The sequence below is a fragment of the Dermacentor variabilis genome, chromosome 2 (genome assembly GCF_050947875.1).
Source record: "Dermacentor variabilis isolate Ectoservices chromosome 2, ASM5094787v1, whole genome shotgun sequence".
Lineage (NCBI taxonomy): Eukaryota > Metazoa > Arthropoda > Arachnida > Ixodida > Ixodidae > Dermacentor > Dermacentor variabilis.
The window spans coordinates 153084808-153103591 of record NC_134569.1 but is presented as its reverse complement, the minus strand read 5'-3'; the positions used below and the strand labels follow the sequence as shown (position 1 = coordinate 153103591).

General features: G+C 48.9%; 1 protein-coding gene across 4 annotated transcripts in view; it reads right to left on the bottom strand.

Annotated features, from left to right (window-relative positions):
- Positions 1 to 18784, bottom strand: part of CASK (peripheral plasma membrane protein CASK) — an 842400-nt gene that overhangs the window by 114620 nt on the left and 708996 nt on the right. For all 4 annotated transcript variants that reach the window (XM_075682288.1, XM_075682290.1, XM_075682289.1 and 1 more), the window contains exon 12: positions 5303 to 5380. In XM_075682288.1, coding sequence (XP_075538403.1) covers positions 5303 to 5380 — 78 coding nt within the window. The remainder of the gene's footprint in view (positions 1 to 5302; positions 5381 to 18784) is intronic.

The window sequence follows — 18784 nt, the reverse complement described above, 5'->3', positions numbered from 1 at the left end:
TTTTGTTTGGTTGAAGTGCGTGCTTGCTCGACTTCCCTGAGGTCCACTATGTGTTTGTGTACTTGTTGCATTGCAATGTTATGCTGTTGGCTCGCACCCGGGCCACTTTCAGAGAGCGCCTGCTTTGGGAAGTCGGTGGCCGGACGCTGTTCGGCGAAAAAAGGAGCGGCAGGGGTCCTCGCGCAGTGGTTCTGGCGAGCGCCATAAATCGCGTAGCGAGCCGCTGTAGTGGCATCTGGAGTAGGGAGTCTTTGGAGAGTGTTTGGGTCGGGCCACGGAGTGGATCGGGCCGACGCGGCGCGGGCGGCTCAGGTGGTTTGAACGGCAGCCACCGCCGGTGCGAGTACGCAGCCCGGACGGATGGTCCCGCGGCTGGCGGTTAGAATGTGCGCGGCTGAGCGGTCAGTGTGATCTGAGGCTTGAGAGACAACGGACCGATCTCGTCAAGTGCCCGATCGGAGCGAAGGACTGCTGCGAGGCCTTCGCTCAGCCGCATTCGTTAATATGAACTCGTTTTCCTTGTTTAGTATGTACTGAGAGGTTTCAGTGTGGTCTGAGACTTGAGAGACAACGGACCGTTCATCTCGTCAAGTGCCCGATCGGAGCGACGGACTGCCCCGAGGCCTTTGCTCAGCCGCATTCGTTAATGTGAACCTTCTTTCCTTGTTTACTATATACTCAGTGTAACCGCTAATGCCTGTCTGTAAATAAATTCAGTTCAAATTATTGCCATCCAGCATCTTTAGTCCCGGAATACCGAAGCAGAGAACAGCTCAGCGGCTTGGGAGGAGCCGAGAACGAACGAAAACACCAAGAAAGAAGAACCAGGTGGAGGAAGAAAAACTTACTGCTACCATCTCTTTTTTTTTTTTTTAACGAAACGCGTTGCGCGTCCCCGAAGACCTACGAACCCTCCACCAGGGTTGCCAGGTTGGGATATTAATAGCCGTATTGGGCTACTTTTTGTCCGAGTTGGCGTCAGAATTTTCCTTTTGGCTATATGGCTATTTTTGGGCTGCATATTTTTCCTGTGCAAAGAAAAGTAAAAATAGTTAAACACAAATGAAAAAACACGCTGGAATCAAAATGCAGGCGATAGCTGGTTAAAGATATTGAGCGTGTCTGCTACAAGACCAAAATTTGCAAAATTTGACATGCATATGTGTTCTCTAATGCATGTCAAAAGGTAAATGATCGCGGCCTCTTGATCATTTTAATTAAGAAAGCTGGCTTCAGGAAGCACGTCTCCATCCGCGAACTAACGCTACCCGCGCACGCGCGCCAGCGAACATAGACTGTTGCTTGTCTCCACATGTGAGCTTTCGGCGTTCTACGTTTTAAGCATAAGATTATTTTAGCTCCCGTTGACGGTGTGCCGCGGGTGGCCTCGGCGACAGAACGGAGGGAGAACACCGGGCTGAACCTAACTGAAATTTGCCAAATTTTCTGTCTGCCGCATGGCGACTACGTGGCAATGCGCTCGGACCTTTCCAGCCCGAATTGCCCCTGCGCCAACGCCAACGTCGAACATATCCTCTTCCGTTGCTCCGCAGCCAGCACAGTCATCCGTTCCCTACACAACTCCAAACCCTCCTCCTGTCTTTGCTATAACTACCCGTATCATATGCCGCCGTCGAACGAGTGTTCAGCCAGGTCTCGCTCATTAAAACCGACCTTCTAAACAGAATGTCGAACGAGACGTTGGTAGCCCTCCTCCACGCGAAGTTTGGCGAACGGATGTTGCTGCAAGGATTTTAAACCGGGCCAAGGATTTTTTTTTTCCCGTTTCAGCTCTGACATTTTGTACGACCAAGCAGTTCCACTTCTAAATAAGCTCGCGATACTTAATCATAGCATACTTTTTATGACTATATATCCAACTAGATTTTGTACCAACCGCCATCTATTGCGTCAGACTCTGTCTTGAAATATTTGTAGTTTTCCGTTTAGTGCTTTGTGTGGTGTTAAGCGAAATTATCACGAGCTGTGAGTAATTATACTGAACGCCTGAATGCATGCCATTGCTTAGCGTGTTTCGAGCGATTTTTGTGTTGTTCCTTTTGTGATTTTTTGGTGCTCTGGGAAAAATGAAACAGTGCATTTGCAACGAAGACCGCGTTTGCCTTATCATGCCTGCATGCCAGCGTTTCTGCATCTCTTGCGCCTGTGCAGCATGGCCTCCGTGACGATGTGCGCAGATGTCATGAGTGGTCATGCGGAGAAAAACTAATGTGTAGGTGTTCTTGCAGAAAATTAATTCAATACACTTAAGAAATGACTTCACAAAAAGACAAAGTTTTTTGGCCACTTTTGGGCTACCCACAAGTTTCGCTTGTTACATTTGGGCTACTGCGGAAGCCAATTTGGCTACCTGTGGTTGGAGCGATCTGGCAACCCTGCCCTCCACCTTCGTGCGGCGCAGGCGCTATTGACCGTGACGGCGGCATTAGAGAGCTTAAATTACGGGGACGCAAGCGTTGGCGCCCGCTAGCGCTTGCGTCGCCCTAATCTACAGCTTTCTAACGTCGTCAGCACCAACAGCTTGAACACTCCTCGAGCGTCTTCACAATAAGACATCTACATCAGTCTGAAAAAAAAAAAAAAGGCGTAAATTTTTCTTTTCAAAGTGGAAGACGAAGCACCGTGTGGAGACAATGGAGCCACCTTTACCTGCGTGTCACTTTGTGCACACTACATTAGATAACGCTCAAAGTCAATCTGATGATCTTGTTGCATTTGCTTGAAATATCTCGAAAAGCTCCCTCCTGTTCGAAAATCGGACAAACAATGATGAAAAATTTCGGCAGTGGCGCATACCTTTTAAGGTATTGTTTTGTTATAACAGCATAAATAATGAGACAAAAAAAGAGGCAACAGTTACATTCATCTGCCTGACGTGTTACCTGCAGCTGTTGTTGAAACGAGGTACAGGTAAGACCAGAGTCTAATAGTTTAAAGGGCAGAACTTTTTGTTGTTTTTGTTTTGTTGACTCGGACGAGCGCTTACCAAGCGCTCGTCCGTGTCACCAAGTGCAGGCGGCCGCCTGCGCTTGGTGAAAACTAACGATTAAAAACTAAAAGTACCCCATAAAAACTAAAATATTAAGAATTTTCACCATTTCTCACCAAAATTCTTAATCTTTTAGTTTTTATGGGGTACTCCCTTACGGCGGTGTTTGTGTATCGCATAACCATTATCATTTATAGTCATTTGGCCCTGTACACCATGTGTCATCTTCACGAACGTCACCTTCACAATCGTTCTATCGCCTTTCGCCTGGTTACCATGTGATTTTTGACGATGCGCGAGTTGCGCCGCCAAATTTGCGTATATATATTGTGTGTTTCCGTCAATAAAGCATCAGTTGTCAGTAAGCGCTCGTCCGTGTCTCTCCTTATGTCGTCTGTTTGGCGCTTTACTACTTCAGTAGTTTAAAGGGATCTGGAAAGACCTTAACTCCGATGCTGCCTATTCGAATACATGTAAAATGCAGAAATGCTTTTATGAGGCAACCACTGGGTCGAATTGAATGGAATTTGCAGCATTACAAGAAAGTTAAATTCTAGTGATCATAGGAAGCGTAATTTTGATTTGGGTCATGGACGTTTTCTACAAAAATTGCCAGGAATTGGCAAGTATATAAAAAGATAGAAGCACGAAGTTTGTAACTCAGCACTAAAAATGGATGATGCAGCTCTGTAAACCGCAACCGTTAGAGCAGCTAAGGCGCACAAATTGGATATATCAATTCATATATTAAACGACTTTGTTACAATGCTTAGGAGGGTTTCGAAAACGTCCTTGTATATTAGTGGTGTATTTGAGTGCCACGTATAGCACATCAATTTTTGTCCGCTTTAGTTGTACTATTAGTTGCAGAATTGTGATTTTGAGTTTCGTTTTCTAAAAATTTGCAATCATCAACAATTTTTAATAAAAAATTACCGTCTAATTTGAAATTTCTCTGATTGCAGTCACTAGAATTCGACTTGTTCTTTTAAATTCAACCAACCTCATCAAATTCAGTGAAGTGGTTGCCGAGAAAAACGGTTTATCCGTCCTCATGTATTTAGATAGAAGCCCCCAAGCTTTACCTCAGGAGCGCTGTGTCACTGCTATACTTGCAACGGAGGGGAAGTTCTGGGGCGCGTGAGTCAATCAACGTAGCCAGCGTGAAGGCAGTGTAAGTCCGCCGCTCATGGCGTTCCTGAGGAACACAAAACGCAGCAGGTCCTTTGTAAAGCACTCCTCGTGCCGCTTCCCGGCCATCTCGTCATAGTAATGGGCCGCGCCTTTATTATAGCTGGACACCGTGCTTGTATGCCTTCAAGCAAGCTGATTCTGTTGCCTTAGTGTGTAAGACTGATGCGCCGACCCTTGCCACTTGTCTTCGAAGTAGTATTTCCGGCGTTGGCCCACGATTCGCTGTTATAAAAATAGGTTGTGTTTCCGCAACTTTTGCCTTTTCCGAAGGTATTTGAAAAAAAGAAACTAGTTAGTGCAGTTCCCTAGTAGGCATGCCACACTTCATCAGAGGCAGAGAATGGCGATCTGACCTCCCTATCAGGGAGCTCATTGCCAGCCACGCTTCTGTCACCATGCAACAAATGTCAAAGTAACGGCCGACCTGCTGGGATGTGCTGCTCGGGACACTTATGGGTTAGCTCAATTGGCTGAATTCTGTGAAAAACGTGGGCGCTGCGGGCTCATTGCAATATGAGCCTGGGATCGGTCCGCGCTGCAAACCACATTAAAGCCCTCGCGAGCCCGCATGTAGTGCACTGGCATCCGGATCGGCCCAACAAGTCAGCACCTTGGATTACACTCTCTCCACTACGGGCCCAGTTTACTACGCGAGACGGCAACCCACGCAAAGCGGTGGGAAGAACCAACCAAAGCTGCGGCTCAAAAGTCTTCAATTTTGTAAGTGACAGGCGCTTCTGACGGTTGCTCGGCGGTGCGCTGGCGTTCCGTCTTCCGTCGTACTTGGGATAATAACGTCGGCGTTCCTAGAACCGCATCTCGGTTCTCTTGAACAGAGTGGAAGGATGTGCGCTGCACTGTGCACGCCCTTCGTACGCGACGGGAAGCACTCTGGGAGATTATTAGAGGGCGCATCCTTAACTACAGGGAAAAAATAAAAGAACTCTCGCACTCAAGACATAGGGACCATAGCATTACAAGCTCTACTGCATTAATTAAGAACACCACAACAGGGCAGGCAGGCGGGATAAAGGACGATGGGTAAGTAGGGCAAAACCTGAACGGAGGAAAGCGGGTAAGAATTAAGAAAGCACTCACGTCTCTCGCCCGGCCGCAGGCGTCCGACGGGGGGCACTTGATGGGGCTGCACGAGCTCGTGTTGATGCGGTCGTACAACTGCGCAAGAAGAGGGAGAGAACATATCATCAGGAGAGGCGTCAGAGGTGCACCGAAGGCGGGAAAGAGAGAACACTTAATGCGTCGTATATAAGCGCGGAAGCGAGAACTCCTTGTCGCGAGCAGCGCCACCTCCATCTCGAGAGCGAGAAAGGGACGACGTGATCATCGCGGATATCACACGACACCGCGCGAGAGGCTCGCGCGCTCTTCGTTCCCATCTCTATGTTCGTGTACTTCTGCGCGTCTGTTTGTGAGGGTCTCATCCGTTCACTCTCGCCTGTGGTTACTTGCGTTGAACCACACGCCGTGTGTACCCCGAGTGCACACGAACGCCGCGTCTCGGACATGGTGGACTCCGGGAGGTCTTGTGACCCTCCCACCGCTTCCCCTTGCCACCCAGTAGCCTGGAACAAAGAAGTTGCGACGTAATGCGCCAACCCCTCTATCTCTCTCGCATGCCGGCTCCTGCTCTCGCTACCCATCTCCGCCTTTAGCCTTTCGGAGAGCCCGTCCTCTCCCGGCGCTGAATCCCAAGACTAGGCGCCGGGAACAACAGGGCCGGAAGGCGGAGTGGAGATTCGCAGCAGCGCTCGGCAGCCGAGATCATCCCGCGGCGGGTCGCTGCTCGCGAGGACAAGGAGAAGAAGACCAAGAACGATGCGTGGTGCCGTCCATACTCGATGAAGCGCGAGACGCGGTTGGCAAGCCCAGCGGAGGAGATTAGAAGCGCGCGCGACAAACAGGCGCCGCTGCTGGTGCTGCGCGGCGAAAGGCCACGGCGGAAGCTGCGTGTCTCATCGTGCGCTGGGTTCGCGCCATCGTCCGAAGGAGATGAGGCATGAGCGGAATACCGGGACGGAGGGAGGGAAGGGGTGGAAGGAGGCGAGCGGCACCTTCTTCGGCGGAATCGCGCAAGGCGTTGATGAAGGGACGAGTAAGGGGCGGACATGGCGAGCCAGAGAGAGCACGCGCGTGGAACGAGCGAAACCGGAGTCGAGTTATGGTATCCCGTCCACTCATTATTGCGCGAGCGGATGTGGCACGCTCTCGCGTTACGGCAGAGCGCCGACCGACAGGCTCTTTGTTTTATTTGCTGCTGCTGCTCGGCGGCAGTCTATTTCTGGGTTGCAACGGTTCGGTGCCGCATGAGTCCTCGCGAGTGTGCGCGATGTTCCGAGCGTCGCGCGAGCGATACTCCCAGACAGACAATGGAAGGTTCACTAAAAAAAAAAAGAGTCCTTCGTTTCCGTCTCCAGTGTCACACGAGTGCCCTTCTTTATTGGCGTTCTGACGATTTACTGTGGCCCACAGTGCGGCCGATGCAAAGGCCGCCCTTCAAGCTCGGTTAAAGATAGGCTTTCAAGGAGCTACATTATTAGTGGGACGGGCTTCGAGTGACACTCTTGTTTTTTTGCGCAGCACTCCCGGTTCACCTCCTGAGACGACCGGGGATGAAATTCAAAATAAATTAAAAAAGAAAAAGAAACAAATAGTACAGTACAAAATTCATTGGTTTCATTATAGCTACGATATCACAGCATAAGTTCAGTTACAAGTTGAGTTACTTAAGTGTCTCGAATAACTAGGTTTAATTAGAAATCACTGATTACCGCACACCAAAGCACACAATCGTAGACATTATAGACCGGACACGTGAGCACGACTTTGACGAAATTCCTGGAAATCCGGAAGTAGAAAGAGGAAGTAATGACGCCGCTAATGACGTCAGACACAAGAAGGTGGTATGATATTTAACCGGCTAATTAATGGAAAACAGTTGCCTGGCATAGACTTTTACATCTGCCTAGCAGAGCGGACGTGACGTCACTCCATGCTCTCTCGTTTCTCCCTCTCCAGGCGCGCACCTGCTCGCTCGCTTGCTCGCAACAGCTGCGCGCGCGCGCTCGTTACATGCTCTGACGTCAGCACCGGAGAGGGCGCGTAAGGTGCGCTTCGTGCGCCGCTCACTAGGGGGCCACGACCCGCAGGGTGGCGCGCGCTGCGCTTCCTTCTAGCCCTCCCTCTTCCTCGCGTGCATATCGTGCCAGGGCAAAGACGTCCGCTCGCTTAACCTAACGAACACCAAGGCGGAGGTGCGAGTGCCACCAAGAGATACCCAAGTCAAAGAACAGGGTCACCTACCATTTTTTTTCAGAGCCCCATTAATTTTCGTGTTATACGACTCAAAATTGGTGACCAAACGATTGCCAGTATCAATAGCGAAATGAAAAGAAAAATGATTAACACCAGAAATGTTCCCTGCGTAACAGTTGTCTCTGCAAATACTGAGACCGTCTGTAATAGCGCCGACACAGGAGCTGTGACCAACCATGACGGAGCTGTCAATCAGTTAGCAAACGGGCTCGCGGTGCCCCCCCCCCCCCCGCCGGATTTGACGCCATTGAGTCAGCTCTAATCAGAAATCAGCGGAGGGAACTTTATGATGAAGTTTCTAAATGTCCACGTGGGGCCTGACATTGGAGTGTTTTTTCTGTTTCTCCGCTCTCTATATAGTTGCTTTAAACCAGAGAATAAAGTAACCGTATAGAAAACGTCTCAATCGCAAAACACGGTACGGTATAGTACAACAGCTACCAATATGCAAATCGTCAACTACCAGGCTTGCTAACTGGGCAGCAGGCTAAAGCATCCCATGTTTAGCCTTTGGCCCAGTCTTTGGTTTATTAGTGCTACTTTTGACACGAGGTTGGTTTCTTGAATTCCTGCGGTAAACGGCGACAAAGCACTGGCGACACGTGACGTTTTCGTAGTTGGCGAAACGTTTGACTAGTGTTCTGGTCTTTCGATTCCAGTTGGCGGCTAGAAATCCTGCTGTCCGCACAAGTTCACTTATCCGGCCTCTTAAGCGCTCATTCGCTCTTCTTAAGTGAGACACAAATGTTACAGGAACATGACGCACAGGCACCGCTTCCCGGCTCCCATCTCGCTATTCCATAACGTTCGCTTTCTTCGTGTGCGCGGCTGCTCTTTCAACTAGCGACAGCACTCAACCGTGGATCGTGAGGCTTATTACTGGGGATATAAGTTTCTTTTTTCCTTTCGCCTCATTTTCTTAATATTTTCTTTTATTTTGCATAGATCAGTGCCCCTTGTAGTCGCGTGGCATGAACAGGTATATTTATTTGACTGTTTGTTCGTATTATGTGTGTGTGCGCACCGCAATAATAAACTATCCCTCTCTACGTCTGGATGTATACCGGACTGCAGAGTTCTCCAAACGCGAAGATTCTGAACCAAACCAATTTTACGACGCTTTTCAGACTCGTTATTTCGACCACCCCAGAACCTACATCTTCTCCCGGTACTTCACTAGAGGCGTCTATCACTGTTTTTCTTTTTTTTTTTTTTTTTTTCCTTGACATCTTTCCACCACAGGCGTGCGTGTTTCACACAAAGCAAGCCAATCGTGCGGAGAAGCTCGGCCACATGCCCGTACAACTTTATAGCGCTAGAGTTACGAGTTGCTGCCCTCTTAAGGCCGAAAGAGAGAGAGAGAGGAAGAGGCGGTCGACGTTCATCGGTACACGCATAGTTCAAGGTTCGCACGCGTGGCTTCGTGCAGTCTAGCGAACACCGATGCCGAGGGAGTGAGTCGAGGAGGAGGAGGTCGAATTAGTCGAAAGGGAAGTCCCTTCCGTGGCGGTAGGAGAGCGCCCCGCCCCCCGCTTTCCTATGAGCGTACCGCGACGGCCTATACGAGCCAAGTGAAGCGTCACTGGAACAGCCAGGTCCTCAGTTTCGTCCCTCAACTCAACTCTCGGTCACAGAGAAGCCCTCCGAGAGTTCACTGATTGAAACCGCGTCCGCGGATAGCCGACTCGTAAACGGATTGCCGCACGGACACATTCGAAGAGAGACGAACGGAGAGGCGGTCACGCACGCGCGCATTTGCGCGGAGGACGTGATGCCGTACTTACCAGCTTTAATGACCTCGAACGTTCTTTTTCTTTTTTTTTTCTTTCGAAAAGTCGCCCATCCTCCGCGAGCTCTTTGTAGAATCGCGCGTGCGCCTGTTTTTTTGCAAGCTTGTACACTTTAACTCCACTATCTTTCGCTCGTCCTGGACAGTCGCTGTCGTGAATGGTATGTAGGTGGCCGTGTGGACAGTCGGTCAGTAGACGGAGCTACGAAGCACGTAAAAAAGAAAAGGAAAGTTGGGCAAAAATAGTTAACGCTGATCGTCAATGTAACCGAATAGCGGAAGGCTTATGGGAAGCCATTTGGTTTATTAAATGTATGATGCGCTGGAAGGCGCACATTTGTTGTGGTAAGGATTTTGAGGCAGCGTTTGTTGTTTCATTGCGTAATTCCGTGGAGAAGAAAGCCATGCACGAGCGCACATCTGACGCGGTAACATAGGTGGCTGTAACACATAAACCGACCGGTCGTATGTGTGTTGCCTGCGCCGGCGTAGATGATAGTGACAACGACATAAAGAAGCTAATTGCGCTTAATTCTGCAACCCCTGAAGTGTCGTCAGGGGAGAGGGAGTGGGGAGTGAAAATGTATATAGTAAGAGGAAGGATGAAGAGTAATAGACTCCACCGTGCACAGAGGAGGACAGGCGGCGGGGCTCAGCAAAAAGGGCCAGCGTTGTAACGGGTGCTCGCAAGGTGGGAACTGCCATCCTCCTCCGCTCATGCTGCAGGAGCCCTCTCCTGTACGCGATACGAGGGGCGAGGGCGGTGGGAGAAGAGGAGAGCTAGCTGTCCTCTCGCGCGCTTCGCCAAAACGTTCAGACGCCCCAGGGCTCTCGCGTGAGAGCTTGTGCCTCTCAGAGAGCAATAATAGTTGACGTTCGGCGGCGAACCCGACCTGCCGCTCGGGCGCATCGGAACTTTTGTATCGACCACCACGAGAACGGGCGAAAGAGCCAAAGAAAGCTGCTCGCTTAAAAAAAAAAAAAGAAAATATCATGTGTCACCAAAGGGCGAAGCGGTGAGCGAAACCTATCGCAACTCTGGAGGCTAGCGAAGCGTGATTCTCCCACTATTCTTCGTTTCAGTTATTGTCTCAATAGACCGAGTCCCAGAGACGTTAACGTTCTCTACTCTTATCGTCATTAAAATCTTGCGCCAAATTAGCCTTCTTTCACGTTCTACAGGAATAATTTATTCGTATGTCCTGTCGAAAATACGATCGGCTGCTTTATTTTTCTTCTTTCATTTTGCTTTAGCAGGCAGACGACTAGCATTAGCATGCTTCGAGTACAACGCGGCACTGGGTCAAATCGCATTAGACGCACGAATATTCTCTCACAGCGCGTGTCATATTGACTCACTGGTGTATCGCGGTTGTGACATTGCCATTACAACTCAGAGTGGCTGGGTTCGGTTCCCGTGGTCACCAATGACCTCGAATCATCCGTTGTATTTCAAAACTATGCCACATGCTACGATCTACATTATGACGCATAAATATTTATTTGTAGCGCGTGTCGGTGTCGCCTCGGAGGCGCATGTAGCGGTTGCGACATCACCATTCCAACTGACAGGGCCTGCGTTCGGTTCCCGTGGCCAGCACCCCGACTTTGTCTCGTCTTTTGCATTTTGATCTTGTACCCCGCCCAACGATCGAAGTTACGCCCTGCCAACAACAACAACAACGGCGACAAAAAAGAATACTTTGAAGAAATGGAACGAGGTGGAGAGCTATCGCCGCCAAAAAACTGCGAACGAAGCCAGCGACGACTCCCTGGGAGATTGCGGGCAGGAGGGTATGCATTAGCGCCGAATCGAATCTTTCTCTCAGTAACCAACGCAATGTAATAGTAAAAAAAAACAAAAAAAAAACGGGCCTCAAGGGAGATTTGAAGATGTTTTCTTTATTTTGCTTTAAATAAACCTGCATATTTTTTTTTTCGGTTTTCTGCTCTGACCAAATTTGAGATCGAAAATTCACTTAGGCTGGAGCGGCCCGTATCTGTCCTAGACTGATTGTTCAGGAGCCAAATAAATTTCTTCGTGCCATACCATACGCCGCCATCCCATCTTACACATCATCCCGGTTCTTCCATCTGTCCATATTTATAGCGCTGTTTTTCCAGGATGAAAAAGGAAAAAAAAGGAAGACTCTGACGATCAAAGTTCTCTATTTCCGGCTCGAATACCTAACAAAAAAAAAGATAATTGCAGATAAAGTGGTCTCTTAGGGAAATGCACTCCTTCCTTTCTTTGGAGACCGATGCCTAAGAACGGCCTCCGTGGTTAATCTCCACCATCTACTTCTTTCTTTTTTTCGCCCGCGAGAACAAAAACAGTCGAAACGAAAAAGAACGCAAGTGTAACGAAACTATGTTTGTTCTTCTGTTCCGTTTTGTTGTAAGTAGACTGCTACAATGAGGCTTAGACAGGAAATAAATCTAGCGCGCAATTTCTGAGCTTTTCCTTAGAAAAAAAATAAAGTAACAATTAGAAAAGTAACTATAAATTAAGAAGAAAGATACGGCTATAGGCAACGGCGAAGTGACAAAACCGGTGTCCCCGCCGTGCGCTACACAAATACGGGATGCACTATAGTCTTTAACCTCCTTTCTTATTTCAAGCAAGTGCGGGTACGTTGTCGATGCCGGAGGCCACCGAGCATGAGTGCTACGTATACTATATCTACATGACAAAACTTATTATGTATTACGCATTACGTGTCAGAAAGACTACAAAGAAGACATGTAAACTATAGTGGCATCACTACTACTACGCTTGCCAGTGCGATTCCTCGCTGAACCTCCACACACAAATCTATGCAGATCTCAATCGATCACGCTTAGGATGCTTCAGACGAGGTCATATCCCTCGCGAGGTTCTTTAAGCAGGATTTCCTCAGATATTGACCCACAGTGCCCGGATTGTGGGGAGGAGGTTAGCACTCTTTCTCATATGCTCTGGCAGTGTCCTGCGTTACGGGATACGTCCCTCACCAGCGAACGGGACTGGGACGAGGCCATATCTAGCACGGAACTCAAGCTCCAGTCCTTGACCGTCCAGAGGGCCCGTGAAAGAGCGGAGAGGCTTGGCCTCCCGATTCCGACATAGGAGCGGCCAGCGGCGAGCCGGGGGCCCCAACGGGTCTCCGCCGGCTAGTCCCTCAGGACCTCAATAAATGTTAATTGTCTGTCTGTCTGTCTGTCTGTCTGTCTGTCTGTCTGTCTGTCTGTCTGTCTGTCTGTCTGTCTGTCTGTATGTCTGTCAAGAATGCCGTAGAAGAAAGTCTTTAGCCATGGTGTTATGCGACAAGGCAAAGCACCAAGCCGTACGAAGCTCTTCGTCCGGCACTGTGCGCAAAGGGAACGAATTACGTTGGCGCTCGTACAGCCGGTACGGCAACGGAGGGCGGCTGAAGAACAAAAATTTAATATGTTTTGGTTTTTACATGTCTCTCACGGAGGCGACGTGGATTTTGTATAGATTTCGCGAGATCTCCGCACGAGTAAATGCGAAATATCCATCGAATGTTGAAATAACAGGCGAGAATGTTTCACATACGGCTGATCGCCATCTCTCTCACAATTTATCTACTAGCTGCGTTGAATAGTATACTAGACTTCTGTCGATGATTATTCATAGGCACCCTCTCACACACATTTACTGCACACAGCTTGTGATGAAAGCTTAACTCGAAGCGGCAAGCTTTGATTGTTGAGCCGTCCACCGCGCACATCAAAATTATTTAAGCGATATATTACGTACTTTCGGACCCTTGCCACGCTGGGTACCCGAAGGGACTGGTGCACATTGTACACTGCGTGCATCTCAAAAGGAAAGAAAGAAAGGAAATAGATGGAAATAATGCTCAGAGTCAACAGACTGATCGACTGATTCATTCGCCCGCTCATCTGTTCGTTCTCTCGTTCGATCTCTTGTTCCCCTCAGCAGTTTGTGCAGTCATAAGTTTACGTGTTCGTTCGTTCATTCGTTTGTCCGTTCCTTAGCTGACTTGTCCGTTCATCAGTATAGTTCTTCTCGTTCGCTTATTCGCTCGCCAGTTTGCCAGTTAACGCGCTCATTCGTTCACTTCCTTCTTTTCGGCTCGTTCGCTAGTTCTCTCGACCGATTGCCTGGCCGCCAACTCGCTCATTCCCTCTCCCCATCCTCACTGGTCATTCACTCCGACGCCACTAGTGATGCCGACAATGCCGGTCACAGAGCTCTCCGTTAGAATGAACTGTTACACAGCCAGATAAGTAACTAGGGAAACGCAGGAACGTGACCCGCCAGGTGAACGAACGTAACTACCACGTACGAACAAATAAAATGAGCAACGCCTCTAATAGTAAACTGATTAACGAAACAGAGAAATTTCCCAGCTGCACGCGACTGAACGCACAGAAACGCGAGACTAAGCCTTTTAAAAAAAGCTAACGAACGCGCGAAGAGAAATAAAAAGACAAAGAGGCAACATGCCTAATTTTTAGCAAGATAGATAGATAGATAGATAGATAGATAGATAGATAGATAGAGAGAGAGAGAGAGAGAGAGAGAGAGAGAGAGAGCTGGGGAAAATAAATATAAAGAAGCATCCAGCTGCACACATGACGGCGGGGAGAACTATAGCTTCGCTACCCTTTCATGTAACCTGGGGCGTTGTTTGCTTTTCAAGTGGTGGTGAACGGATCAACCCCGCGCCTCGAGAAGGCAATAGCATAAACAGAGAGTACAAACGCAAAGCATACTGCGCTACCTGGTCCGTCGGATCGCAGAGAGGGCGACGCATGCATACATGGCATCTTGCACATGCGCAATAAGTGCACAGCGCACACCGATGGAGGAACTCCCGGAGGAGCTGTTGCTCTCCATTTGGCGTTGGCGGCGCTCGCGTGCTCTTGTTTTTCCAGGTGCGAGGAGCGTCGAAGCTTCCTCGGCGCACACGACGCAGGTGCTCCGGTTGGTGAGCCTTCGCCACGATACGCAAACAGCCTCGAACACGGCGGCTCGGCGAGGCGTAACGCACCGCGGCAGGGACGAGGCTCGGCGAGTTGTGGACTGCGCTCGCAGTGAATATTAATTAGCGCCGCGCGCGTTCTGCAGGTAAAAAGGAATCCAGCCTCGCACGCTCGCCCAGTGTACCTTCTCTTCTCTCCTGAGAAATAACCGCAGAGAGTGAGAGAGAGAGAGCTAGAGCGAGAGAAAGAAAGAGAGAGAGAGAAGCAACACGAAGTACCCGCATTACCTCCAGTGGTGTTCTCTATGCTACATACACGTGAGTGCAGGAGGCTAGCGTAAAAAATATTTTTTTCTCTCTCTCTATGCTACACGATTAGCCTCGTATATATGCGCAAGTGCGTTTCAGTGATGTCCCACATGTATACTTAACCATGGTTCCAGACATTAACTCTGTCGTGGAACGTACCGCACATGTATGCGGAAAAAGTGTTTCGGATAACAGATACACGTACGTGGAACATTGTTCCGTATTACAGTGGTCATTTGATTGGAACATAGTTGTACATGTCTATCATGTGTATTGAAAAAGTAAAAGGTTCGCCTATATGCCGGTTCAAATATTTTGGAAGCTTATGTAGAACGTCCTTAAATTTCAGTACGCGAAACAAATTTTAGCTGGAACTTATAGCTGGAAAGAAACTACAACAAAATTAAGGGTGTGCAAACGCGTTCAATTTCTACATCATCGTCTTGCGCGTTCTGGGGTCGTTGACCGTCTGGCATACTGCTAGAACTGTGCGCTCACAGGAATATAAACGCACTGCTCAAAAACTTTCACGAACACAAAACTTAAAAAAAAAAAAGAAAATTTCGTCGCACGCAATACATCAGGCCCCAAATCAAGAGGCACGGTGGATACTACACTGTACAAGCTTCATATTCATTCCTTACAAAAATTCCAGCCTGAATGCCAAAGCGGTGAACAAATATATCCTTTTCGCAAATTCTTAATACGTTTATACCTCAGTATGCAGAAATAAGAGAGTGACATAGAAGGCTTTCCCCTCTTTCCACCACGAGTGACTCGTTCAATCTTTCATTACTCGAGAACGCGTGCCACTACATCGAGGAGCCCCTCTCAGAAGTAAATGACGACATAATTCGAAAATGTAAAAGTAAAAGTACCCGTAGAAAACAAATAAAAAAATTACGGCACAACTCATCTCACCATGAGTGCCGACAGTAATGCGAATAGCGATCGAGCAATGCAGCGACAGAACATATTTCCGAAGTCACGCTTATCGAACACTTGTGGTAATTCTGAGACTTCCGTTGCTTCGACTATACGCCACATGCCGCGATAGCGTGCCACTTTGCTTGGCAACTGAGTGGCGACCTTGCCACTCGGTTGCCAAGGTCGCCCATGAGCATGGAGGCATGACGACGACTGTTTGACGCCGACGCAGGGACGATGTAATGAGGAAGAAGGAATGCTATCGATATCGATGGAACGACAAATGCATGTAACGACGACGGCATGACGAGAATCAGATGTCAATTCTTAAATTATGACAATGGTATGACGGCGACAACGTGACGACGACGACGACGACGACATGAGCAAAATGAGATGATGACGACTGCACGAAGACGGTGGCATGACAAAAGCCAGATAAATAAGAGGGAATTACGATGATGGCATGAGCAAGACGGCATGACGGCGGTGGTGTGACAACGGATACGTGATAACGTCTGTGTGATGACGACTCAATGAGAACGATGTTATGACAACGGAGGCATAATCACGATTGAGTGACGACAGCATGAATACGACATAATGGCGAACAAGGAATGTCGTCGACGGATCGTCGAAGGTGGTATGACGACGAGAGCTTGACGACAATGGGATGACGACACTGAAATGAAGAAGATAGTGAAACGACAGCGTGACGACGATGGCGTGACGACAACGGTATGGCGGCGACGGCATGGGGAGAGTCGGATGTCGAAGTTACAGTGATGACGATGGAACAACCGCGACGGTGGCACGACAACGAATTCACGGTGGCGAGTGCACCATGACGATGGCGTGGTAACGGCATGAGCACAATGAGATGACGGCGAGTGTATGATGAAAATGGCGTGACGATGACCATATCACGAAACGTGCACGACGACGACGGTATGACGAGAGTCGGATGGCGAAGCTGCAGTGACGATGATGGCACGACCACAACGGCATTACGGCGACGGTTTACATCAGAGGCATAATAGGGACTGTCTGACGATGACGGCATGACAAAAGTGGCTTATCACGATTCAAATATGAGAATATGATTACAACGCAATGACGACTGATATCGGTGGAACGACGAACGCGGCATGACGACGACGGAATGACGACAATGGTATAACGTTACTGAAGTGATGGCGTTGACAGAACGACAGCGTGACGGCGACGGCATGACGAGAGTCGAATGACAAAGCTGGAACGACGACGATGCAGAGACCACGACGGCATCACGGCCACGAACCTATTGTCCCAAGCTATTAGACAACTTGAACCACTGTGTCGGAGTGGAAGGCGTGAAAACGACCGCATGACGAGAGCCATATCGCGAAGCCAGAATGACAACGATTGAAAGACCACAAAGGCTTTGGCAGTGTGACAACGCAGGCATGACCACGGCATGATAATGATTGCGTGACGACAGCAGTATGACGAGCATCGGAAGAGAAAGCTGGAATGACGCCGATACAACGACAACGACGGCATCAAGACCGTGAGCTCATACCTATTTGCCCACGCTATTGGGCAACGTTGGCCAATGGGTTGGAGTAGAAGGCCTGACGACGACGATGGCTTGACGAGAGTAAGATCGCGAAGCTGGAATTACGACAATGGAACGACCACGACGGCATCATTACCATGAGCCCACACCTAGCTGCACAAGCACGTCGACAACTGCGACCACTAAGTCAGCATAAGAGGTTAGATATATAGATATACAGGCTCAAAATGGCTGAAGCAGGCGAATAATGTTATCTGCATTAAAAGAAGAGCTGATAAATTTTTGGAGGCTGTGTAATACATGCGCGAGCTCTTTAAATATCAGGCCAATGACAAGCGAATATTGAGAGATTTGAAAGTTTTACCTACGACGTATTAAAACTACCGCATATACCAATAACTGCAGCAGAACGCTTGCAATGCTATAAGGAGGAAGACGACGAAGTGGTTGTAGCACACATCACTGTTTTGGTCTCTCTGGAATATCATAGATTTTCACCCGTTTATGCTAGGAGACGCCGCTCCCTTTTTCGGTGATGGAAATGGAATCGGTCAAACACCGCTCAGACCTGCCAGCGTCTGCGGGCGCGACTCCAAAGAAGAGGAACTACCCTCGGAGCGAAGCTGACAGCGATGACACCAAGCTGTACTCTCCCTCAAGCGATGCCACTTTTGACGATGAAGGCTTTGAGGTCTGCACAAGCCGGACAGCGAAAAGACGAAATGTCAGTGGGTGCTCGCATCAAGTAAGTCGACTGTGACTCGTACGCCGAGAGCTCCGGAGCATACAATTCTCTTTGTTCACAAGACAGCTACGGACAATCTCAACAAACTCAATAGACAGGTCATCTCTGTTAATATGGACGATCTCGCTACAGGCGAGATAAAAAAACGTCACAATTAATAGCCGCAAGAACGTCCTCGCTATCGCTGTTACTAACCGAAACGCTTTGGATCAGTTGGTGAAAATTACGCAGCTAGGTGACATCAAAGCGCGCTGCCGCATTCGACAGAACTTGGAAATCACTGCAGGCGTGGTTTACAACACCGATGTCTCAGTCTGTGACAGTGACATACCTATTTTGATAAAAACACCGGCAGACCGCATTGTCATAATATAGGCTCCTCGTATTGCCAAATCAACTTGCGCGAAGCTCCTCTTCAACGGTGATTGCCTACCATTGCACGTGAAGGTCAGCCATTTTCGTCATACTGTAGGACCTTTCGTGCCCAAGCCTCTACAGTGTCGGACTCGTCAGAGAATTGGACATGTGAGTGCTGCCTGTAAGAACCCTTGTGCAACGGACTTAAGGTGCTCCAACTGCAAGGGTGCACACGATGCGACTTCGCAAGATTGCCCGTTGCAGAAAAAATTAACAGAAGATCTTGAGGCAGATGGTTAGAGACCATTCGACATATAAAGAAGCCGCAACGAAAGTGAGACGCTGACTTTGCGCGGCACCGCAAGTCAAGAAAACACACTAACAGTTTTAAGGAAGTGCACAATCCGAAGAACACTGTCCATCAACCACTGACGTCATGCATTACCAGCGCAAATGAGAGAGGGACGCCCACCATCGCTGATTCAAGCGAAGCAAGGTCACCTCTACCGAAGCCACGCCAACTCGCAGAACCACGAGACACGACTCGTCCACCAACTACGAACGGCCGTACAGCAGACCCTACAGCAGACCCTGTAGCAGACCGCGC